Here is a 25753-nt window from a genome sequence, read left to right as displayed (position 1 = left end):
TTCGAAACTTTCGTAGATGGTGCTCCTTCTTATTCCTTTACTTTCCTAGATTGAATTCTGATAAATGATAGGTTCACTCATCTCACTCTATTTTCTTAACTTCAAATTTCAGAGAGAGTAAGAGCATTTATCATTTTGCGAAACATCTTTATAAAACGTTTTAAATAAAGTACGATAAAATATTTGTATATAAATATAAGAGAAGATGGTGAGTGATTTAAAACCGGAATGTTCCTTTTCCTGCTGGTATCCAACATTTAAGAAAAATTCCTTGGAGGCTACGATTCTCGACATTCCTGACGATGTTATAAAGTACTTGGAGCATGACGCATTTGTGTTGCCTATCGAGGCGGTGAGATCGTTATCAGAGAATTCCGAATGGACTGACGGTTCACCAGTGACTGGCGAGGAAGAGGTGTTCATTACCCTCTCTATTTAAAAAAAAATTCATGCACATATAATGAAATTATAATTAGGGTCATCTACCTAATTTATAAAATAATCTCTTTAATTATTGTAGGAAACGGACTATCAACTAACATTTCCCGAATTCAGTAAAAAAATACAAGATGTATTAGATGAATATGATGCAATATTCATCAAAACTAATTGGAGCTCACCTGCAGTAAGTTAGCTTTCACTGTATATTATTCTTATATTTTGCAGTTGAAAGATTTACTTTCGAAAAAAAAAAATTAAATTAAAAAATAATGTTTTCCTAAAAATACAAAAAACATCAATATAAAAAAAAAGAAATGCGATATGAGCAGTAAAAACCAATTTTTTTCTTCTAAAATCAATTATTCTATTAATGATTCAAATAATATATTTATAAATTTTCCATATATTTAATCCATTTAATATAATGTATATCTTTGTAATAATTATCATTTCAATAATTATATAAATACAATAAGAATGCAATTGCAATAATTTACAATTATTTTGTAATTATTTTGTAGGATGCAACATGGGTTGCGCCAACAAAGACTCTCAAATGTAAGACCTTGGAGGAAGTCTATTTATTGTTGAAGAGTTCTGATAGAATCGCTAAAGATTTGAGTACTGTAAAATCTTTGAGAAATTGCGAAAATTCTTTGTCATTCTGTTTAGTATTGAAGCAATGGCGAGACATCAATCCTTGCACAGAATTCCGCTGTTTTGTTATGGACAATGAGCTCATTGGTAATTTATTGACTCAATTTTTTTCTTCAACTATTAAATTTTATTCAATATCAACTATCCGCGTTTCTGCTTGTTATTACAAAGTCAACTTTGGCTATAACAAATTGCGTTTTATGCAGCTATAAGTCAGAGAGATATATCGCAGTACCACAGTTCCAATGAGTCAGAAAAATATAGTATACAGACAGACATCAAGAGCTTGTTCTCAGAGCGCATCAAAGGCAAATTTCCCTTATGTAATTGTAAGTAAGCATTAAAATTAATAACGAGATTCGAATGCGTATAATCATATCATCCATAAAGTTTGTCTCTTATAGATTCTTTCGATGTCGTACGACGTAAAAAGGACAAAGTAAAAATAATAGATTTCGGTCCGATGAATGCATCGTCTACGCAAGGAACGCTCTTTACGTACGAGGAATTACAAAATCATATTAATGATACACCAGAGTTTCGTTTTATCGGAGAGGAAATAGGTATTCAACCAAAGCCTCCTACGCATTTTTGCATTCCGCAAGAAATCAGCGAATTTTTCCAATCGAGTGATAATGTCACATTACTGGATCTTATTCAAAGGGTATGCTTTTGCTGAAGAAATATTGCAAAAAGCAACTTTTTTTATTTTTACTTTTATATTTGATAATCAATTACGATAATTCAGTATTTTGTTCTCTTTGTTGTAGGAGGTAGAAAGTCAACGAAAAGAGCATGAAAATACTAACAGTTTGGAGAATACTTGATGTATATATAATGATAATAAATATGTTTCTTATATATATGAATATTAGATGTAATTTTTTTTTTCAGCTGTAACTGTTTTATTCATATGCATATAAGTGATATATAAATTTTAAAAGAAAAAAAATATAATTCTCAATATATTTTATCTTTTCCAAAAAAAAACGAAAAACTATATAATATCTAATGTAAGCTATAATAAATATATAAATGATTATACAATAAATAGATTCTATTTGTTAATTTCCATATATTACAATTCTAGCTTGTTTAAGTTCCATATTTTGAGATCATTAACATCAGAATGTTAAGAGGAATAATCGAACTTGTTGAATTATTAAATCTTCAAATTCTCCTTTGCACAATTTTACCCTCCATCTTGCGATTCGATATACAAGAAGAAATCTTGTTTCTAAACCATTTGGAGGAAATGTAGACGATGTAATTTATCAATTAACTTAAGGCCGATAATTATCATAGCATAAAATTACGATCCAAAGCTTCTCCGAGCTATTAGTTACAATTAAATGCTCCTGATCATTGAAGCGCTCGCACATTTGGCGATGCGATATGTATATGTATGTGTGTGTGTGTATATATATATGTATGTGTATGTAGCTGTATATGTGAATGAATATACACCGACAAGATATTTAAATACAGAACTTTCACTTTTATTCTGCCAGACCCTCTTTCTATCATTACATTACATAAAACGATTAAAGGCTATCCTACCGCTTGAAAGAATTATCATAATATTGCAGTATTTTTTTCGAGCCATCGGCCTTTTAACCGAGCGACGTTCCTTATATAGAAAATATGTCTTGTTTATGTACAATATGCAATCCTTAATACTTCAGTTTTGAAAAAGGATCCTCGATATATGTATCTCCGGACAAGTTAATACGCTGTACAGTCATATCCACGGAGTATTTTCATCTTTCTCTCTCTCTCTCTCTCTTTCGTTCTTTACAATCTCCACAGAAATAAAGTCCATAGGATAGGGCGACTACTGCTGTGTGCGATTTTACAACTTCCACCAGTGGATCATGATACATTTCTATAATCCGATCTTTTCATCGCAAAACGATTCTGCAGCTTTTCACATCGCATTTTGTCTGTACATTTTCTGTAAAGTATTAAGGATAAAAAAATGCACAAATGTTTAAATTCTAATTTCTTGTAACGTATATAAATTTTTGTAAACTTTTTATTGATAGCAATAATGCAAAAATTTCTCTCAATATTCTAACATAGACATATAATTACTTCATATACACAAAAGTAATATATATATATATATATATATATATATATATATATATATATATATATATATGATATACAATTTTTTTGCTAGTTTTTTAGAAAAATTTTCTAAACAAAATTCTACTCCGATATATAATACACATAAAAAATAATTAAAGGAATGCGAACTATTCTATATTCTGGATAGACGTTGCTTAAAATTTTGTACAACAAAAGATTCATTTTTTAATCGTAATTTTAACTGTAATTTAGTTCAAATGAGTTTAATGAAAACTAAATCATATTTTTCTATCGCGTATCTAGTGCCAAATCTGACCATGTAACTTGGAATTTTCGTTTATCATGTAAAAGCTATTTAATATAAATACAAAGTCAGAAATAGGACACTGCACTTTTAGTTCATTAGCTGAGCTACGAGACAAAGATGATTCATGAAAAAAAAATAAATAAATAAGCGCAATACGATGAAAAAAGTTGCGAAGTCGCTTCGCGAAATAAAGCCCTATTTACAGAGCGTCTTCTTTTTTTGCGAGCAAAATACGATAGACTGCTTCATTACTACTTCATTATACAGAAAACTTTTCCCATGTCAGTCACAATTGCAATTTGTGCATCGATTTTTTTGCTTAATATACACGCAAATATCGGTCGAACGGGTTTTATATAAAAGGTATCAAATGCCTTTATCCAAATATAAATGAAAGAATAAATAAAACTTAATTTTTTTTTTTAGAAGAAGAAATAATATGATGTTACTTTGCATGATTAGAATAATTTGCAACATATATCTCGCTGTTTTTATAAATAACAACAAATACGGACAACATTGTGTGCATGAGGACTAAAAAAAAAGGGGGAAAAAAAAAGAATATTTCTTCACAAAGTAATCATTATATCAATGATTAATCGAAGAATGGGAAGCATGATTCCCTTTACATAAAAGCCTTTCAATTTCGCAACTCAAATTCAGAGAAAAGTCCCTTCTCGCGAAACATGTTTCACGAAGGGGCACCCTTTCGCAACGCGCATCGTTCTCGAGACACTTGATACAATTTTTCTTACAGTGCATATGTATAGCGGTGGTGTACCGTATCTAGAAATGTTCCCTTCTCGCGAAAATGTGTTTATATGTCGTCTCTTCTATTATTCGCATTATGTACACAGGAGCGCTTCTTTTTTCGCGTCTTCGGAGATGACTGTACCTGGTCACCATTCATAATTAATATTTCACGTCACGTGTTATTATAAATTTCTCTCGCGTACTCTCTCGGTTCTTTACTCGCATTAGTACGTTCTCCTCATTAGTACTCTGAACGCTCAAATTGTTTCGACTGATTTGTGCTAAACGACATTACATAGCTTAATGAATGTACGTTTTGCAACGTATGGCCGTTCGCTTGTCTCTTCCGAGTCTCTCCTTCGTTTCACATCTTTTCTTCTCCACCCTTTTATTCGCTCGCATTAGCATATTTATCCCCCTTCCTTTTTATTATATACGCCGCTCGTTTTATTGATACTAAAGTGACGTATAACACTCGCGCATTCTCTCTTTTGCTTTTCTTTTTCGCTCTCTTTCACTCGCGCTCGCTCTTTTTCTCTCAGAATACTGGTAGGGTGTTGAGTGACAAAAAAACAGTAGTCTTAACAAACGTACGATACAAAAACTCTTAAGTTATCGCTTAACGGCCGGTGTAAAGCGGATTATTTATTTTATCATTTTTTTTTTCTTCTCTCCCCCTTCTCTTTAAGTACCTGAAGAAGCTTAGCTGTGGAAAACCTCGCCTTAATCCTCAAATACAGGATCTAAAACCGATAAAATTTAGGTGAAGTCGAAATTTTTTATATCTTTATTGATGATAATCGAAAAGCGACACTTTGGCAAATCTTTCTTCAGCATCAAGAATTGAACTCACCGAAATTCTACGGTTTATGATCCTTGCTTTTTAAACGAACGTATATTCTGCGTATTCCTTCCTTCTTTCTCTTGCTTTCATCTCGAATTTGCCTTAACAACAAAGACTACACATCCCTCTATGATAAATGCGATTGGTACGACTAAATTGGATGGCGAAAGGCCAGACTATCACCGACGAATCAAGTGTACGCACACGCGTATCTGCGCGAGCTAAAAGCTATATCTCTCTTTTTGAGAGACGTCTCATTCAAAAAATACGCATCTCTATTTGGTGTGAGACATTCGCTCGGAATTTTATACAAGCGCGAAGACGTGCCGCTCTGACATTTCTCCGTATTTTTCTCTCTCTTTATCGTCTCTTTCTTTCTCTTCGCACACCTCCTCTTCTCTCTTTAATATACAGGAAGATATAATTCGCCTTCTTATTTTTAGCATGAGAATAAATAGACTAAACTTTTCCTTGCTTTATACAAACGGCTCCAGTAGAAACGCGATTTTCTTTCTTTTTTTTTCAGAATACGCTTTTCACGATCAAGAGCGAAAAAGTATTAAGGAAGTCGAGGAAGAAAATGCTACATTAAATTAGATGCAAATGTAAATTGAGACGATCTATAGAAAAAAGAGAACGTCTTTTCTGTAGAGATCAATTTATTTAATTTAAATAATATTTGTAGCATAATTTTCCTTTAATTAAAAATTAAATCGTTAATTAAGAGACATCTTTTGTTTCTATAAACCAACTCAATTACACAAGAGCTTAATTTCAATATAGAAATAAATAAAATAACGTAATATGGTCGGGATCCGTCTCGCTTAACACAAAATAAAAACGCACTTTTCTTTTTGTCGTAAGAAGTAATGGAAGAAAAATGAATGTAGACTGCCTCACACAATATAGATGAATAAAAGTATAAATAAAATATTGGAAAATCATGTAAGCCACAATAAGATTGGATTAATGTAATAAAACAGGTATTTTATCAAAAAAATTTGTATCTGTTAATTATTCCTGTAGCCAATAGCAAATTAACATAAATACTACTCAACGTATTTATTTACACATATTTAATTACAGAATCTTTCTTCCCGAGAGCTACGCTTTTCACGCTTTGAATTGTATATAAAACAAAATGATTTGGATTAAATGATAAAAGATATAAGAAAAGAAAAAGTGGATGTGACGCAGTTTACGTTTTTATCTCGCAAAATCAAATTGTCTATCAGGTAAAAATCATGTTATAAGCGATTTTTTATACGTATAAGTATTTCAACTTCCACGCTCTCATCAGAAAAATTGTTATAATCAAAATAAACTAAAAAGATATATTAAGCGCAGGAGGTAGATATCTTGCTCGTCGTTTAACTACTAACTGAACGAGGAATTGAAAGGAACGTGATTTGTGATAATTAGTCATATTTATAGCGAAGCGATTATATTATATATTATAATCACAGAAAAAGGATGTTAGTTATTTTATTCGCAGTGTTGGCATACGTGTAGAATGTGTATAATTTGCGAATAAAAAAAAAACAAAATAATAGAAAATTATATCGATCTATTTGTTTATATTCAAATTGTATACACAAAATAATATAGTTACATACAACCAAAGAGAATGTAAATTTTTTAAATTTTGTTTTATAACATTACTCCATAAAAAAAAAATGATCATTTTATAAACGATTATATAATTCTTTCATAAAATTAAGATTTTTTTTTCGTAATAGCGCATGTGAAAAATTACAACAAAAAAATTTAAAAGCTTTATTTATTCTTTTTTTATCTTCTTCTTCGGTTTTTGTTTAGTGCCAAGTCATCGATTATGAATCTCTGTATTAAATATATGTATAATGATAGTGTACAGTTTTTAATCTAATTTAAAAAAAATATTTACAACCACTAAAAAAATAATTAAATTCATTCTACAGAAGAAAAAAAAAGGAAAAAACGAGCGCAGAGATTAATTGAATTACAATTTACATATTCTACACGCGCAACAGCAATGCTGTTCACACCAATTCATTATTCGCGTTTCCCTCATCTCCTTTTCGACAGAGCCTCTACTTTGGTTCATATCACGTAATGAGACACTATTCGCAGGAACAGTTATACCTCGATTACTTGAAGCTACAATTTTTTTGCAACATCGAAAGAGAACAAAAAAAGAGAGAAAGAATAAATCGCGAGTTCTTTCTATATATGTGTATATATATACATATATATGATATATGATATATATATATATATATATATATCACATATATACACATACATACATGCACATATATATCGCGCGCCGGTAAAAGTTTGGAATGGATATCAGCGCCCAATGACGCAATTGTAATTATACAACAAAAGGTTGGATCAACTCATTATACTCTCACGCAGCCTTTTTCACACGCGAGTTTTTATAAGTTATAAGTTTAGAGTAAGTCCACACACACATATAGCAAAATTTACGGTCATTCACACGAGCAATCTCACGATAATAATATGATATAAATCTGTCATCTTCATCCGAAACAAAATGAAGCATTTTTGTACTAAAGTGCAGCGATATATATATATATATATATATATATATATATATATATATATATATACATATATATACATATACATACATATACATACATACATACATACATACATACATACATACATACATACATACATACATACATACATACACACACACATATATATATGTATAATATTATATTACCTTTTCAATGAATTATCTATGCAATGTTGTTATGTGTTGTGTACACTCATTTGGATTTTTATTATGCACCATGACAAGGTATGGTCGGGCCGTATAACAGACAGTTATTAAAATGATCCATAGAACATGTTATTGCCATTAAATTCTTTTACTTTTCTTTCATATGTCTCATATCGCTTAAATCGTATATATATATATATATATATATATATATATATATATATATATATACATATACATATATATCTTTTCATCATTCAAACAATCCCGCTTTTCTTCAAGGATTGCTTTGCAAGAGCAGAGCGCCGAGAATTTACAACGACAGTTTCATCTCTATATATAAAGTTAGAGTTATACAGATACAAGTAAGCATTACACGAAAGGCAAAGACAATGCATTCCAAAGAGATTGCACATCCTTGTTACTATATCCTAATCTGTTTTCGGAAAGAGAACTCTATTATTATTTGTCTATTCAGTCTGACCACACCATGTTACAACGTGGAATAGAGCTTTGTCATGACAGACATACTGTAGATTGAATTATATAAATTCAGGCTCTCTCTCTTTACTCTGCGAGTGATCTATTAACGAGCGCATTACGGTATCTCTTATTTCATTCATCATAATTTGTTTACACTCGTCGCCCACATCCTCGTCACAAAACGACTTGACTAGATTGCATCGCTAAACGGTCCTTAACGATTAAAAATCTAAGTCTGCCATACATAAATGATCTGTATCTTACAATCTAATATCATAGTTAACACCTAATGGTAGAAGGATGATCTACTGTTATATCGACGAGAACTTTAATTAATATAAATCATATGTCTCTATTATATCCTTTCTCTCTTATGCGCGCGTACATTCTCACATATCCATATGTTCCTACACGCACGCAAGCACGCAAGTCAACGTGTCAACGTAAATTTATCATTAATTTAAACTCATGGAGAATATTTTTCTTGGCTAAACCTGCATGTAACCACCAATGTTTCAAATGTTGCAAATGTGGTAAATCACGTAATTCGCGCATCTAAGCGCGTTTCTAGTAATATTTACAATAACGTGTCCCATTTATATTTCCCGATCTGCGAATAAAATCATTTACTGTTCTTCTTGACGAGAAAAGTACAACATCTGTGTTGACCCAATTTCGATCGCGCTGAAACGCCCGCATCGCTTCAAAAACCATCAATGACGATAATGATGATACGTTAATGATATAGTAACATGTTGCGGTGCTCATACGAGCGTTAGATCGCTAGGACTACCTTCTCTTACCAGGCTGCTTCGACGACAAGCGTTTCTTCAATTTGTGATCCGATTTAACCGTCGTCGTTGTCTTCTTTTTCGGTCGCTCCGGCGAACCGTTGCAACACGCGCAGCCTTTCTTCACATGGCCGCGCAGACTGGATCTTCTGGCGCGGCAATCCGCCGGCTCCATCAGTACGATATTACCGGCCTCGTCTTCAGACGCCTCCGACGCTTTGTCACTTGACACTACCATCGACTCAGCTATCGCTATCGATTCCGTCTTGGGAATTCGCTTAGGAAGCGCTGCCATTGTTGCCGTTGCTTTATGATCGGTACGATTTAAAACTACCCTCGCATTCACTTGCAGTTTATCTTTCTTCTTTACATAGGTGCAACGTCGATCGGTGGACAAGGATTTTAATGTCTGTACACTGTCTTCCAAGCCATTGCTCAATGCAACATTGTCCTCCGGCTGACTGCTGATCGATTCGCTGATGCTCGAGTCCTCATCCTCGCTGCTGGACCTCGTGCGTTCGGACATTGGACTCTCCCACGCCATGTACGAATCCATGCGCATTTTGGATGACGGCATGCGCTTCTTGTTGGTGTATGTGTACTTATGCGTGGACAGCAATGGTCCGGCCGCGGCCAGTGGTGATAATGGTGATGGTATAGTATGGTGGTCTGCAGTATTGCCGCTAAGTAGAGTTAAACTTTCGTCACCTGAGCTTGCCGCTGAAGTATTGTTAACGTTGATGCTAGGTGGTAGCGATTCCGAATCCAGATCAATGTCCAGTTTCATATTAGATGGTATACTGGATACACTGCTAGGCGTACCTTCTTTCGAACCACTCCTCGAAAGCAGCTTGACACGATGATGACCACTCATGTCTTTCGACGAATCGTTCTCCAGCGAGCCGAGATTTGCCGGTGATAGCCTAGAGATGTCCGAGTTGCTGTTCGACGCTTCATCCTGACTTAGATTGTCCATAGTAAGTCGCATATGTTTCACCGGGGTCTCCAAATGTAGATCCTCTTTTTCTCGTTTGCCCCTCTTTAATGAATCCTTCAATGTTCTAGCGCGCTGACTCGTATTCCTTTTACACTCGTTCGATTTGAAATCGCTCGTCGGACTAGCATCCCTGCTGCCGCTTGACGAGTCCAGCGACCGAAAATACGAGCTATTGTATGGCTTCATGCCCAAGGATTGACTGCAGGACGCATCCTGCGAGGAATGATCGAACGAGGGCGAGTGATTCGTGTCAAATAACAAATCCGCCTCGGGAAATAGATCGCTGGTGCTGGGTTCATCAACTCCTAGATCTTCGCATTCTTCCGATAAGCTCTTTTGCAATTTAAGTTCGCGCTCGTACGCCGCGGCTTTCCTCTCTAACCTCTGCTGCATCAAATCGCGATCCATTCTGGGAATCAGTTGTGATTTCATCAGATTGCTCTTATTAGAATACGAAGTATCTAGAGTATGATTCATGAAATATTTCTTCGTGTTCGACTGATAGATCTGCCCGCTCGCCATCTCAATGCCTTGACCCTTATTGATGATCTGCAGCACGCCCTCTGAATTATCACTGTCCCTGGAATTATAGTCATTCGATTGATTCTCTCTTTTTCTCCTGCTCTCCCCACCTTTCTCTCTCTCACAAATTTTCAAATAATCTATTCATTATAAAGTTTAATTCATTTCAAATATTATTTACTATTAAATATTATCAAATTAGAGAGAATTGTAAAGACATATGTAAGTAGATATAAAGTAAATAAAATAATATTAATCAAAATCAAATTTTTCAAATGTTTCAAGATTTTGAATAAAGTTTGACAAACAATATTTAAATTAAACAAAAATAATGTTTAGAATAAAATAATATTTATATAGAAATTTATATAGAAATTAAACTAAAATTCTTTTTTGCGATATATATCAATATGATTAAATTATTACCTGGAATATCCTTTCAACGAATCATTGCTTAGTGTATTCATTGACGTAGGATTATATCTCCATGGCGTGTCAGGTGAAATCTTTCCCTCTGATTCCCAGGCTTCCTGTAAGCGCGCGTTTTCATACAGCATCCCATTTCCGACTTTGCAGGAGCCATCGATTGTTTCAGTGGATTGTTGCATAGACGATTCTTGACTATCTGAACTGCTCGGTCCACCGGTCACCAAGAACTGCGTCGTACTGTCGATGACGCTCGATTGCTTGTTCGTAGAGATAATAGAAGACTCTGTAAGAAGAATAAGATGCGAAAAGAATTAATTGATGCATAATACACGTTATGTATACGTAACGTGTATTATGCATCTATGCGATAATCGACATGCAAATTACACGACACAATATATTCTATAATATAAAAAACTTATATTATTTTTGTCAGCATTTTTATACAAAATGAAAATAAAATAATAAAAATAAAATTTTATTTCAAATTTCCAATTTTTTTTACAAGTTTTAACAACAGAGTACTAAAACAATTTATTGTATAGAATAAGTTTATACATATAAGTTTAATAAATTCATACTAATATTTATACTTTAATAATAATAATAAGAAAAATAAAAATTTAATAATAAGAAAAAAAAGAACATTTTTCGCAAAACAGCATTTTCACATTTCGGGAGAGTCCTTACCAATTTTCGTATTATTCTGTAATGACGTGGCAATGTTCATGGGAATCAATGTTCTCGGCGACATGTTCTCTTGTATGCTGATAACATCGTTGAATTTTCTTTTCTTCGGAGAAATAATTTTGGTACCAGCTGTTATCTCGGTGGACATCTCCTTCGTGTCTTTCTGCTGTTGCTGACTAGCGTCGTTGAGTATGGCGTTTACATCGGTTTGCGAGGCAAACGTGAGCGCGATGGTAGCGCCTGTTTGTATAGACATCGGTTTCTCGGCATGAATCTCCCGTCCATCCTGAGATGATTTCTTATCCGGCGAATGTGAGACCGCAGCAGCTGCTGGTGCTATGCAGACCACATTATCCGCCTTAAGGGTGGCAGGTGTCGATAGTTTATGTATGCTTGAATTAAAAAGCCTCGTCGTGCTTTGCAGCGTTGGATTGCTGGTGATAACACCGCATATTTGTTGATTATCCGATATCTCGTTGATGGTCCGAGTGCCAATTAGACTGATAGTGGGATTATTGCTCTTGTTTACTACAATGGCGGCATTCGTTGCTGCTGATTCGACCGTGAGTCCGCTGCTAACGGTCACGGCTGCTTCATTTTTCAATGTCAAGTCACCGATCACATTGGGCTTCACGTCTGGTGTTGTTACTGTAGCCGTGGCCGTTTCTCCGACAAATTGCGCACTTCCTGTTTGAGGTATTACTACAGACGCGCTCTGCACATTTTGTGTACCAGTGAGCGTCTGATTATTATTCGATAGTGTCTGCAAGGTGGGTTGCATTTTCATTTGTTTAACGTGAGGCTGCGTGATCAGCTTACCCTGATTGAGGAATGACTGCAGCACCAAGGTATTAGTGCTGTTATTGCTGGCACGCACAGTTGGCACCGTGAGTATTTTAGTATTTCCTACTATGTACTGAGTGCCCTTGGCTACTGCCAATGGCAGTACAATACCCGGCATCAATACCGATGCACCACCCATCTTGCTGGTGACTGAAGCGAGTGCCTCGCTAACGCTCACCGAGTTCGACGGCAACGCTTCTTGCACAATTACTGCGCGCGGCTGATTTGAACCTGGCTCCGTAAAGATGAGATTACGCCGCTTCACGTTCAATTCAACGCCATCGTTGGAATCGCTCGTCAGGCTACGCACTTCCGCGCTCGTTTCCGCATGACTGCTGGCATTAACGTTCACTGATGGTTCCTCCGGTGCAGAAAATCCGGCCGGACTATCCTGCACGTGTACAACGCCACTGGATGAATCCTCGCTGCCCATAGTTCTGCCAAGATCGTCCGTACTGGGGCTCAATTCGGAAGTTTGCTGTCCCACCGGTTTAGTCTTGCTCGAGCTTGACTTTTTTCTCTTTGATGATTGGCTTGGATTAGTTGGTGGATTAGATCTTCTTCGAGGCGCAGGTTTATTGTTAAGATCCGGCGAATTTCTCAATTGCTCAGCGTATTCGTCAAGAATCGCGTAGATCCGCTGGGCAGTTTGCTCATCCTCTTGCGGCTTTTGTTGTGGTTTCGGTATAGGCGACGCCTTGGACGTGTTAGTGGCACTGGTCTTGACCGCTTTTGGCGTCGATTTCTTTACGCCAGTCTTGGCAGCGGCCGCGGCTGCAACAGATGGCGGTGTCGGTGGCGTCTTACCGGCCGACGGCGTCGGTGCCGGCGTTACACATGGACTCGATGAACTCTGTGACGTGACGCTTAATGCTGGTGATGCTGCCGGTTGACAATAACTAGTAACCACGACCACTGGCGTTGGTGTAGAATTAGCCGCCACTTTGGCGGTGACAACTTGGTTGCCACTGCTCGGGTTCACATAGGCCACAGAAACCTTCTGCGAAAATACAGATTCTTGCTGGAATGTCACAGTATTACCATTGCTAGCAAATGATTCATTATTAGCGCTAGGTTGCGTAGGCATCATCAATTGCTGTGCCAAAGCGCTAACGGAAATCTGTTGTTGTTGCTGCTGCTGTTGTTTATTCGCTTGAGTCTGCTGTGTAGTGGTTTGTGTTTGTACGGTTGTCGTGGTCGCGTTGTTGGAAATCGAATGGTGAGCCTGTGGCTGAATACTTCTCTCTTTCACCTGTTCTAGCACACTTTCAAACTCCCGTAGCTGTTCCAATGTCGTTGAGCTCACTTCATTATTCACTTCGATCGGAGAACCAATCAAACTATCCGTTCTCACGGCTTGTTGCTGCTGTTGCTGCTGCTGCTGTTGTTGTTGTTGTTGTTGCTGCAGTCTCGGCGTCTGCAAGACAGCCTGAATAGCTCCCGTCATTTGCTGTCTACTAACTGGGCGAATGTTAAGTTTAACGACTGCAGTTCTGCCAGAGTTGGTATGCGATATAATGTTGGTCGGTATAATGTTGAGTTGATTCGGATTATTGGTTATCACTTTGTGCGTGTATATGACGCCAGTGTTGGGCGAGCTTGCATTTTGTACAAGTTGTGTTATTGTTTGATTAGCAATCTGGTTCGAGTTGATGGCGGTATTTGTTGGGCCGTTATTACTGGAACTTGGCACAATACTAACTACCTGCCTGTTGGTTGACAATTGCAGATTGGGAATGATTGATTGCACATTGATGTTGCCAGCATTTGTCTGCTGTTGTTGTTGTTGATGTTGTGGTTGCTGCTGATTGTTCGGCACGGATGTTTGCACTGCCTTTGATAGATTCGTCGTTTTTTGCGTGGACGCTGCTGCCGTTTGTTGGATGTTGCCCAGAGATGTATCATTCGAGGTGTTAGCGGCACTACTTGCAGGTGTATCAGTTGACATGCTATAAAGTGTTTTGCGAAAGGCCTGATTGAACTTGGGCAGAACAGCATTCTGACTGGATTGTGATGTGTTCTTTACAGAGGAAGCGGTAAGTCGATCGTAGGCGTTTCTATTAGATGTCGCGCCACCTGTTGCGTCCGTGACACGTTGCGGTTGCTGCGTTGTTTGTCGCGCAAAACTAATACCGTCGTCCAGATTCTGCAAGCCTAAAAGATTTCTCTGGGTGGGACTGAGCGATGCAATATGGTAACTGCCATCCGGTTTGCAGATGACCTTTAACGACTCGGATGTAATAGGTGTCGCGGCTAATCCTCCCGGGGACGTTGTCGTGGTCGTTGTCGTCGTGGTTATGATTCCAATCGCACCCGTAGAACACGGAGAAGAAGGTGATTTTCTTGGCGATTGATTGTTGTGCTGATTGCTCGCGCGACGTATCTGTGCCATTGTTCGCATTGCACCGGATGATTCGATAACGACGGCGGCGGCAGTAGCATCAAGCTGATGTATCGATGAGGGATTGTTGGCGGTCATCGTCGTCGCCGAGATTGTCGGACTGATAGTCGGTGACGCGGCATCTGGCAGCTGATTGGCTTCCTCACCAACCGCATCCGGCGAGCTTCCAAGATTTGATGATAATCTCAGTGGCGGCGTTTGACCGGCTGGACTCATACCAACGCCGCTATCGTGGCCGCTTGTTGAGGACGGCGTGCCCGGTAATTGTATACTATTGTTGCCACCGCTACTACTTTGATTACTGGCCACGCTTGGTGTACGCGTGGGCCGGGGTGGTGTGTTACCGCTGACATTAATAGTCGCCGCCGCCGTGCCCGTGGCGGAACTTGGACTCTGCGGAATACTGTTTCTTGAAAGCTGCACAACATTCACCGTGGAACGCTGTCGCGGTGGCACCATCATGTCTAGCGAATTCATACCCGGCACATTTTTAGTCAATATATCGGAATCCCTAACGGCCTTTGCAAGAATATCATACTTTGTCTTACTCAAATTAGACTTGACAGAGCCGAGACGATTATGGTGATGATGATCACGATGGCCATCGATTACCATGGAACAGTCTAGGTCGTTCTTACCGCTGCTGTTGTTGTTCTTGCCACTTACAGTGTGTTCCTTTTGTTTCTTTTGATACGTCATTACGCTCTTATTGTTTGGTGAAAATGGCATCGTCGTCTTTATGTTAATTAGTTCGCTGGTAATATCACCGCTGCTCAGCCGTTGTTGCTGCTTTTTGGAATGGTTTGTGAGTTTGCGGTCAACCTCGTCTGTACGTGTCAACACGATTTTCGGGTTCAGATTCAACGTGCTCAGCATCGGCGCGAATTTCGCGATGTTATTCGTTCCTTGTTGCTCGGTACAATCCATCCGATTGCCGTTGTTGGTGTCCTTGCTCTTGTTGAGCAGATTCTTTTGCAGGATCTGCGAGATCTTCGATGGCTTTTTCTTCGAATTCTGTGGTCTGTACATCCTGAGAGATTTGAGCACTGCTGGATCGCTTCGCCTTTCTGTAGTCGTGATGATCAATTGCGCCGCAGCGGTATACGCTGAGCCCTTGATCGTCTCGCGTTTATTTTCATCCATATCGGCGGAAAAAAGGGTAATAATGTCGTTGCTGCTGACATCAGAGCCACTGGCGTCTTCGTGCGCGTTTGTACGTCGTGCGTCTTCATTCACTAACATGTGAAAATGCGAGACAGACTCGACGGTGAGTTTCGATGTCTTCGGTCGTTTCTTGCTGGATTCCTTGTTACTCAATTTGTTGGATTTCTTCTTGATTTCCAATCGGCAACCATCGCTACCCAAACTATCGGTCTGACTATCTTGTGTATTGCTGTCGCTATCTGATACCGAGCTGATCCTACCTCTAAAGCGCTTTGGTTTAGGCTCGGTGCTATCGTAATCACTCTCTGATGATTCTAACCGATGGATCTTGCGTTTTCGTGCAGTGCGTCGTACGCGCAATACACTACCGCTGTCAGAATCCGACGTGGTATCGTCCAAACTGCGGCGTGTTGAGGAGCGCTTGTAGCCGGCCGCCGGCTGAAAGCTCCCAAATTGCTCCGAACTGTCAGATGGCAGATCGACCCAATGTTCATAGCCCTTTTCGATGCCAAAATAGTTGTCCTTAGTGTCGTCTTCCGATGGCCAATTCTTGAACTGCGAATAGTCAATGTTCAGATATTTGAGCTCCTTATTCGTATTGCGCATTTCCTCGGCATTTTCTAGGTACTGTTCGCATGAGTTCTTCAATTCTTTCCAATCTAGCACCCAGCTGAGCAAGTTGAAACGCGGACTATTCAGTACTACTGCCAGATCGTCGCATAATTGTGGCGAAAGACCTAATTTCTCGCCATCCAGAACTTGACTGGGCACAGATTTTTCGTCATAATTGGTCGAGCCTGCCATCGTGTCGCCCTTGATCAGAATCAATGTATCTAGTGTTCTCTCCAAGCTGTTGTTGCTCGGCATCGTGCTAGCTTCGCTCGCTTGAGATTTATTGCCGCTCAGTTTGTTGCTCCCAGTAAATTCACCACAATTAAAGCAGAGTTCGCCGAGCGGTTTGTCGGACGAAGATTCGTGTTTCGGATGTAACGGACACCTGTTGTTTGTCAGCGCCGCGGGCATTGTCGTATCAGACATCGTCTTATCAGGCTTCTTTGCTGTTAACAAGCTTTTCAATAACTGATCGTTTTGTTCGAATGTCTCTATCTCCCGCTCATTTTGAAAGTTTATGCTCTTTACGATGGTCGAATTTTGATACAGCGACTGCGTTTCCGAATCTATCAAACTTGACGACTGTGTCTCCGTGATGCTGTTATTATCCATTATCTCGGATTTGACCAAAATAGTCGATGTAGAGAGATCATCCTCTCCTGGAGTCTTCTCTTCGATTTTGTCTTCTTTCTTAATATTTTCTCCCTCTTGCAAAACCCCATCATCTTTGGCCTTTCCGCACGCTACTGCTAATTCCTTTATTCTGTCGTAGCAAGCTCTGGTAGGATGTAAGGAGAATGCCGTCAAGACGCATTCCTTTGCGATGCCGATATTACTATCAACTACGTTCGCCAATTTGAGGAATTGTGTACTAAGACGCTTGGCGGTCTCGCGCTCTTTGTCTTTGTCTGATTTTGCCTTCTGACTTTCAAGCTCATTCATGTCCGTTGTCAGCGCTCTAATATATAATTCGATCACTAAAGGTTTTATACTCTCGCCAAACTGCAATTGAAAAGGAAAGAAGTCAACTAAGTTAATTAATTAATAAACTTGTTAATTAAAAGATCATTTAATTTCTCTATGCATATAATAAAAGAAAATCAAATTTTATTAATTATTATACTTTGTTTAACTTATATATAAATTAAATATAAGTATATAATTTTATTGTTTCAATAAGTAAGTGTATAAGTAATATCTCTAGTAAAAAAAAAAATATTTTAACTTCTTACATATTTTTTTTTAATTGAATGTTTACTTACATGTTTTTCAAGTACTGCACAGAAGATATAAATATGTTGAGCACTTTCCGCGGGTTCAATTAATTTCCTAATCATGCCGGGCAGAGTAGGTGCGACATCCTTTAATTTTGCGTGTAATAGCGCCCAAGAATTTAAGATCTGCTCCAAAATATTTGCACCGGTTTCTGATATTGGTCGAACCATCCCGGCAGTAACAAGGTACTGCGCGACCAACTCCGCGGCCTTTATCGAATTTCTCCAAACGCGCGCCGTTCCATATTTGGTTGGTTTCTCACCGCTAAGCCTCTGGACCAATTCAAGCCCGTCGTTGAGGTCCATTAATTTTAACTATAACAAAGCGCAGTTATGAATTCCAAAATGACAGAATTCAACAATTCAACAACAAGACATATGTTTCTTCGATCGTAAAGAAATTTATTAATAATCCAAATATACTATATCATAATTCCAACAAACTCAAATTGATTCAAGAAAATGCTTTAGAAATTTGATATGTTTATATTTCTAATTTAACATAGCTTTGTATTTTAACAACTTTTAAGTAAACGAATCGATCGACTCATGGTCATAAAGTAATTTCCGATATTTTCCATGATATTTCGAAAATATTAGATGAATCATAATTCTGTTTCTTTAAATGAGTCAAGTTGGTTTGCGAATATTTAAAATTTAGGAAAAGAAAAATTCCCGAAGATTTGTATATTAAACAAACCACCAATCGCGATTTATGTCAAAACAATAGGATATCTTCGATACTTACTTGAGCGAAAATATCTTGCGTGCGTTTCAATTTGTACAAGAGGACAATGTACACGTCGATCATGTAGTGGACGTGATGAGACTCCGAGAGCGATCGTAGTCGATCGTTTCGTCTGAGGCAGCGTACGCACGCAGCGGCGAGGTTCACCGCTATGTCCTCGCAGCGGTCCTCGCACAGCATTTTCAGTCTCATCGTCAGCAGCTCGCCTTTCTCCGAACAACAGAATTCTAAAACCACAACACACTCGATGCATTCTAACGAATCTAATAATGACAACATAATTTTTTATAAAAAAATTAGAAATTGTTAAATCTGTCTTAGTATAAACGCAAGGTGCTTTTACTAGTTTTCTTAAATTTGCAACAGACATTCTGGTCGAGGAAAAATAGTTTAATAAGAAATTAAAAAAATTAAGAAGCACAATTAAAGATTCAATGTATCAAAGACAAGTAATTGTCATATGTGCAACTATATATATGTATCTGCATATATATATGTATCATGTCACATGCTATTTTATGACTCATCTGTTACTCAACATGATTATGACCTCATGGATAACTTAAGTTTATTAGTTACAATCATATTAAGTACATTGATAACATTGTCAAATCTTTGATATTTAAACGCGATAACATATGAAGGAGGAAATATTCCTCTTCATTAAATAATAAAATTTAAAGAACACATATAAATGTGTATTTAAATAAATTTATTTTTATACAGAAATAATACCTAAAACACTATAAAATTAACGAAACATTCATATTTTTATTTAAAATGATATTGTACCATTAAAATATAAAGTTGGTCAAAAAGTTTTCTCAGTTTTTTTAAGAAAATACAAAAAACGTGTTTTATGTGTAAATTTAAAGCTGTACTAAATCACATATTGACTATTTTAATCAATTACTTTCTGTCATCTTTTAGACACTTTCTATTACTCCCGAAGAGTTTTCTTTTTTTTTTTTCAGCAAAAACTCCAACTAGATTTTGCAGATTTCCAGATTCTCAAATGTCTTCCCATTAAGGGAATTCTGTAAGAAAGCTAATTGTGTATCTACTTTTAACTTGAATTTTTTTAGTAATAAAATATAATATGTTAAACATTAGTTTTTTCCATTTTCAACTTAATCAAACACACAATACACAATTAATCTTTACACTTTTTTTAAAAATAACACTGAAATGTGACATCAAATTACATATACAGAGTGTCCCAGACCTATCGCACCACCTGCTAATAGCAGATTCTTGAAATCATTTTAAGATGATTTTTCTTTAGTAAAAATGTCGAGACATCAATAATTTCCATCTTATAAGCGATTCAAAAAAGGGCTTTTCGCAAACTAAACTTTAATAAAGAGTTAAAACTATATTCTTTACTTAATTTCAGATAGTGTTTATTTTAATAAAGAAAGAGAGAATTTTAATGTAAGATTTAGTTACAATGATATATGATGGAAAAAATTGCAAAACTTGCAAAAAATAATGAATTCTCTCAGCACTTTGCGCTGAGGAAGAATCTTCTCTAAATGATCTCAAGAATCTGCTATTAGCAGGTAGTGTGGTAGATCTCTACACCGTGTACGTGCATAAATGTACTCGCATAACACGACTCTAGAGTTGTCCATTGCAAAAAAGAAAAAAAAAAAAAAAAAAGACAAGAAGACCTTTTGGCTAACTCAATAGTATTAATATACTTCGTCTCCTCTTACCCTCTTCATGTTCGGAATCCGGTTGGCCGTTAAGTATGCTGGTGAGAATGGGATGCGTCCATGGATTGTTCACCAGAGACAGCAGAGCGGTACACCTGGGCGCAACGGGGTGTTGCACCAGCTGAGACGCACACCTCTGCAACGTTACGCAGAGGTGCGTTTTGGCGACGGGTGCTAACTTCGGCCACTCCCCGCGCAATACCAGTGTCAACGTATGTCTGCACAACGGAGAACAACAACGTGAGTGAGTCGCAACGCGTGAAAGCAACGTGCGTTTGCGGGCACTATTTTTCGTTTGCTTCTATATATCCGTGTCTGAATATTGCGGGAGTATTAAAATAAAAGGCAAGAGAGGAGTCTGTACATTCTCGAATTGGATAAAATCAGAATTGTCATATATTTAAAGTATCTTAATTTTAAACAAATATTTTAAAAATTTATTATTTCTAGCTCATCATTAATAATCTTTTATATTGTGGCTAAATTTATACGAGCATTAACGAGATACAGAAAGAGAATAATAACTTATTATATCTCACAATTAAATCTTGATTTTCTTTAAAATTTAAATAGTATTTTAGAAATCACTATCTCTATTATCTATTGTATTTTTGTAGCAATGATATAAAGTCATTAGCAAAAATCTCGTCAGAATAGAACATCCATTAATTGGGAAACAAAATTTCGTTATTTATTCACGTTTTAACTCGTACGCCAAAAATAATACCCGAATAGCTCTGTAATTAGATCTTCGTTAAGAGAAAAGTAAGTAAAAGTTTCAGAATAATGTTTTCGTATATGTTTTTCAGGCCACCCTATATCTGTAAGGTGTCTCGGTTGTATACCTGTCACGTTAACATGAATTTGCGTCGCATTGCTATTCAAAATTCCAGGATCGTTTGTATGACGGTGCTACATACGTGCAGCTTCATTACTCTCAGTGCAGTCGGTCTCTCTTTTTCACTCTATCGCCCCCCTTTCGCGCTTTTTTCTCTCTCCTGTCACGTTCATCTACCGTAGAATGACGCTGTTACATCGAAACTCGTTTCGTGCTACTTTTATGTCGAAAAAAGCGACCAGTAATAACAAAAAAAAGTCGAGTATACATATTACTCGTTAAATGGGTCGTATGCATACGCGAATATTTTATAATGTAATAATAATGCTAATAATTAAATAACAAATAAAAAATTCAGTATTTTTAATAAATGTTAAAGTTAAGTAATTATGATAATGATATGAGAGAGAATAACAAAAATAAGAATAATGTTATAAAAACTCAAAGAATTCTCCTTCTGCACATTCAGAATAATCATTCGATATAATTTAAAAAAAAAAGAAAATCTTAAAAATTATTTAGAATAAAAATAACAGATCATTGACAGATTCATTTAAATAAGTTTAATTTGTCATATTCTTTAAATTTTAGAATATAAATTTTACTAATAGCTCTTTATATTAAAAATTATAGTTTATGAATCGTGACAGCTCTTTTCATCGATATTAACGATGTAACTTGGCAAAGAATGATCCTGATAACGATATATCAATTCCGAATGTCAATTTTGAAATCCCCTTTCTCCTAAGTATACGCGAAGCGAGTTTGCCATTAATTGATAGTCGGCTACATAATTGCGAATGCAACAATCGATGAATGACTTGTACTCACCTGTGAGCCCATTCTATGACAGACTGGATGGCTTCGGGCGGTGCCGCAGGAATATAATTGGTGACATACTCCCACGCTGACAGAAGTGCACTCACCTTGTCACTGTACTTTTTCTTGCTGTCACTCAGTGTCGCCTCGAGGCCCTGCAAATAGAAGAAGCCGCTCGATTAAAAGGAACCGGAAAATCATCAAAAAACGGAGGTAAGAAAATAAATGAGGATCGTCATATGGAGATGCGAGATGCATTATGAGATATTTAAGGATAAAGAGTGACATTGCGTTATTTATATTACGCTGAATCCTTGAATATTATTAATTATACAGATTACTTTTTCTGATTGAAAACATGTGTATTTCCTCATCCATCTAATTACAAACTATATTTGTGTACAAATATTTCCTATTTGTAGACGGTAAATAATCAGTATTTATGCCTTAAGTAATTAATTAACCAAATGTTTATTTAATAGTCCTATGTATCTTCCAGCTTTCCAATTCCATCTTCATATTTCTGTTCTATTTCTTCTGCATTCTCTCCCCGTAGTTGATAAATTGACTTTATAAAACTGGAATATGTGTGTGTGTGTGTGTGTGTATGAAATTTTTTGACTGCAAAAAATATTATGTATGTAATTTAGTTGTTTTTTTTTCATTATCGTAAGATATTTTAAGTGTTATTAACCTGAATTCAAGACAATATTGAAATCTATATAATAAGATTAAGAATACTTGATATTGAAAGATATGTAATAAAAAAAAAAAAAAAAAGTCAAAAACACACACACACACACACACTAATAAAAGATAATTAAATAATTAAAATAATTTCAAGCTTTTTTCCAAGAGAAAAAAAAAGATAGATTCTAGAAAATTAAAAAAAAAAAATTTCTTGTGTATTCTTTATGCAGAACTCGAATATATCAAGTTAAAAAAATTCTACTGTATGTGTGTTTATTTTTTTTAGTAAAAAGCGCGACCGCATGTAACAAGCGTTGACATTTATCCAGGGGACTTTGAAGTGACGTTCCCTCAGCAAACAATGTTTACCAAGAGCCATATAGTTTCGTGGAGCATTGATAACGCGGTTAAAGCTGCGGGGTTATTCGGCAATCGCATTATTCAAAGCAATTGCGTGTAAAGTTTATGCAATCGTATGAAGAAAGTCATCTGAATTGCAAAAGAACACACACTTCCTTTGTCGAAGATTTGACATCAAATTAATTGCATACAATATCGTACATCTTCTGATTAGCTTAAAGTAAAGGAAAACAAAAATTAATTTCTTCATTGTGATTGTAGCTAATTATATCATAAAAAGTAATTGCATCATCATAACTATTTATAATGATAATATTCAATCTGCATTAAATTCAACATGTTATAACTGTATCTTTAATGAAAAACAATGTTGTTTCAAATTACTGTTTCAATTATATTTATTTATATAATTTATATTATTTATATAATTCAATTAAATAATTTTATGAAAAAGTATATATGTATTAATGCAAAAAGATAATATAAATACGTAAAACTTAATGCACTGAGATATTCTCTTTTTTTTATTTTAGATATTTTGGGATTACAATATTCGGTTACAAGATAAAAATTTGCCATTCGGTATAAGTTACACGTGAAACATATCAGCAGAGATTTGTGCGAATTTGATATACTATCATAAACATATCAGACAGAATGAATTTTATAATAAATCGCAAATCTCTGGCGATCAAAATAAATTTGGCATAGAGCTAGCAAATTAGTTGAATAAATGTCAGACTTGATTTTTCATTAGTTTTTTCTTGTTAATAATAATTTGATGCATCTCGCAAATGCCATGTACATACATATTATATGAAAAAAAATTCGGTCAAGCTATGTCCCTGTGTAAGCATTTGTTTTTTTTTTTTTCATTTTAAAAATACAATAAAATACAATGTTACAAAAATTCCTGAAAATGTTTCCATTTTAATAAAATGAAAACTACACGATTCATATATACTTTTTGTCGCAATAATAGAAAGATTAATAAAAGTAATAATCAATAATAAATTATAAATAAATATTAAATATGATAGTCTTATTAACAATAGCAATGATAATTTTTTGGCAGGATAATATTTCTCTTGTCTTATCAATTATTAACTAAATTATAATAGCGTTATAAAGCATTCTGTTACATTTGTACGCTCTTATAACGTTATCATCAGGCATGGAAAAGCTTTTTCCTTTGTTCGCAAACATTCCTCTTCACCATATTTGAAAGAAGTATTCTCTCCGTGAAGAGATGGAGAAAATATGGAAGTTCTTATCTATCTTGGCAAAATCTTTATATCACATAATATTATTCTGTTTCCTCTCTTCTGGCATATTTCATAACATGTGCATCCACCATGTTAAAGATTGTCAGAAGAATGATATTGAAAACAAAAAATGGAGGACGTATATAATCGATATATAACATAAATTTCCAAAAAATATAACTAAATTTAATTTTACCTTACGTGTAAAATTCATCTCTTCTTCAATTTTGTGCTAATGTTACCTTTAAAAGATATTCTAGTCCCTTGGAGTTCACACATGGGCCACTGTGCGTCGTTGATGACTGAAGCTGCAAATAAACAAAATACAGAGATTAAAAAGCATCCAGAAGTAAAACATATTTTTAGCTTAAAATATTATTATGCTTAATGTTAAAATCAAACTTCAAAATATTTAATAATTAATGAATTATATTAAATGGTTACTTAAATAGAAAAAATATTTTTCTATTAAAAATACAGAGTGATGTATTTCAGAAATCAGTCTATATTATAATCTAATCAAGATCATTAACGTATTATTATTACAGGAATAAGATCAGTCGCATTTAATATTAAAAATGCGTTGCGAATATATACGGAAACGTTGTAAAATCGAAGTAGCTACGAGTAAGAGAAAACGAGAAAAGTAAAGAGAGAGAGAGAGAGAGAGAGAGAGAAAGAGAGAAGTGTCATCCTCGTTGAGAGACGTCGCGACGCTTCGTAGGAATACCGCCGACGGTATTCCTAGCAACGTATATATTCAGGAACGTACTCGACACGTCGCCCACAAATTCCCCGCGAATGTGCCTGATGTATCGTGTATCCGGAATACCGAGCCGTATATAGCGCGCGTAAGATTCTCCGATAAGAGTGTGTGTATGTGTGTGTATCTGCGCGTAAGAGAGAGAGAGAGAGAGAGAGAGAGAGAGAGAAAACATCCTTGCGCGATCAGCGAAAAATCTCGACGTATAAAGTAAACACACACAAGGCGAGACACGATGACGCTGCTTTAATCCACCAATGTACCAAATTTCCGCAAAAAGAACAATTCGGATAGTCGTGATAAATGATGAAATACAACCACCGTAAACATGTGTATGACAAAGAAAAGTTCTCTAGTTCCAATATTTAGGAGACAAATATGAATAATAACTTTACAATATTAACTTACGAGAATTAAATTTATAACATTAAAAAAATTTAAGCATCAATCATTATATGTATCATTTTTAAAATCATATAAATCTCCTGATGATTAGATGTAACTTCATATACA

General features: G+C 35.9%; 3 protein-coding genes across 6 annotated transcripts in view; 2 read left to right on the top strand and 1 right to left on the bottom strand.

Moving 5' to 3' along the window:
* The window catches only part of LOC126848179 (uncharacterized), a 43435-nt gene that overhangs the window by 7529 nt on the left and 10153 nt on the right, over positions 1-25753 (top strand). The gene's annotated exons all lie outside the window — the stretch shown is intronic.
* On the top strand, positions 78-1967 carry LOC126848169 (cell division cycle protein 123 homolog). Of its 2 annotated transcripts, XM_050588828.1 has the most exons (7): positions 78-415; positions 521-625; positions 963-999; positions 1114-1185; positions 1305-1427; positions 1503-1762; positions 1869-1967. In XM_050588828.1, exons 1-7 carry the CDS (start codon positions 206-208, stop codon positions 1923-1925), a joined length of 864 nt encoding a protein of 287 aa, XP_050444785.1. In that variant the 5' UTR covers positions 78-205; the 3' UTR covers positions 1926-1967. The 2 variants fall into 2 exon arrangements, with proteins under 2 accessions (XP_050444785.1, XP_050444784.1); XM_050588827.1 differs by having other exon boundaries at positions 963-1185.
* The window catches only part of LOC126848118 (uncharacterized), a 61343-nt gene continuing 41733 nt past the window's right edge, over positions 6144-25753 (bottom strand). Inside the window, exons 2-9 of one of the 3 annotated variants that reach the window (XM_050588714.1) lie at positions 24720-24785; positions 22175-22317; positions 20506-20723; positions 18788-19014; positions 18028-18354; positions 11746-17767; positions 11053-11338; positions 6144-10684 (exon numbers count right to left, since the gene is read on the bottom strand). In XM_050588714.1, the coding sequence (XP_050444671.1) occupies positions 9106-10684; positions 11053-11338; positions 11746-17767; positions 18028-18354; positions 18788-19014; positions 20506-20723; positions 22175-22317; positions 24720-24785 (8868 nt within the window). In that variant the 3' untranslated portion in view covers positions 6144-9105. Of the gene's footprint in view, positions 10685-11052; positions 11339-11745; positions 17768-18027; positions 18355-18787; positions 19015-20505; positions 20724-22174; positions 22318-24673; positions 24786-25753 lie in introns of those variants that run through there. The other 2 variants (XM_050588717.1, XM_050588715.1) reach the window with 2 other exon arrangements.

Source organism: Cataglyphis hispanica, chromosome 3, assembly GCF_021464435.1.
Source record: "Cataglyphis hispanica isolate Lineage 1 chromosome 3, ULB_Chis1_1.0, whole genome shotgun sequence".
NCBI lineage: Eukaryota > Metazoa > Arthropoda > Insecta > Hymenoptera > Formicidae > Cataglyphis > Cataglyphis hispanica.
This window is presented reverse-complemented; position numbering and strand designations above follow the sequence as displayed.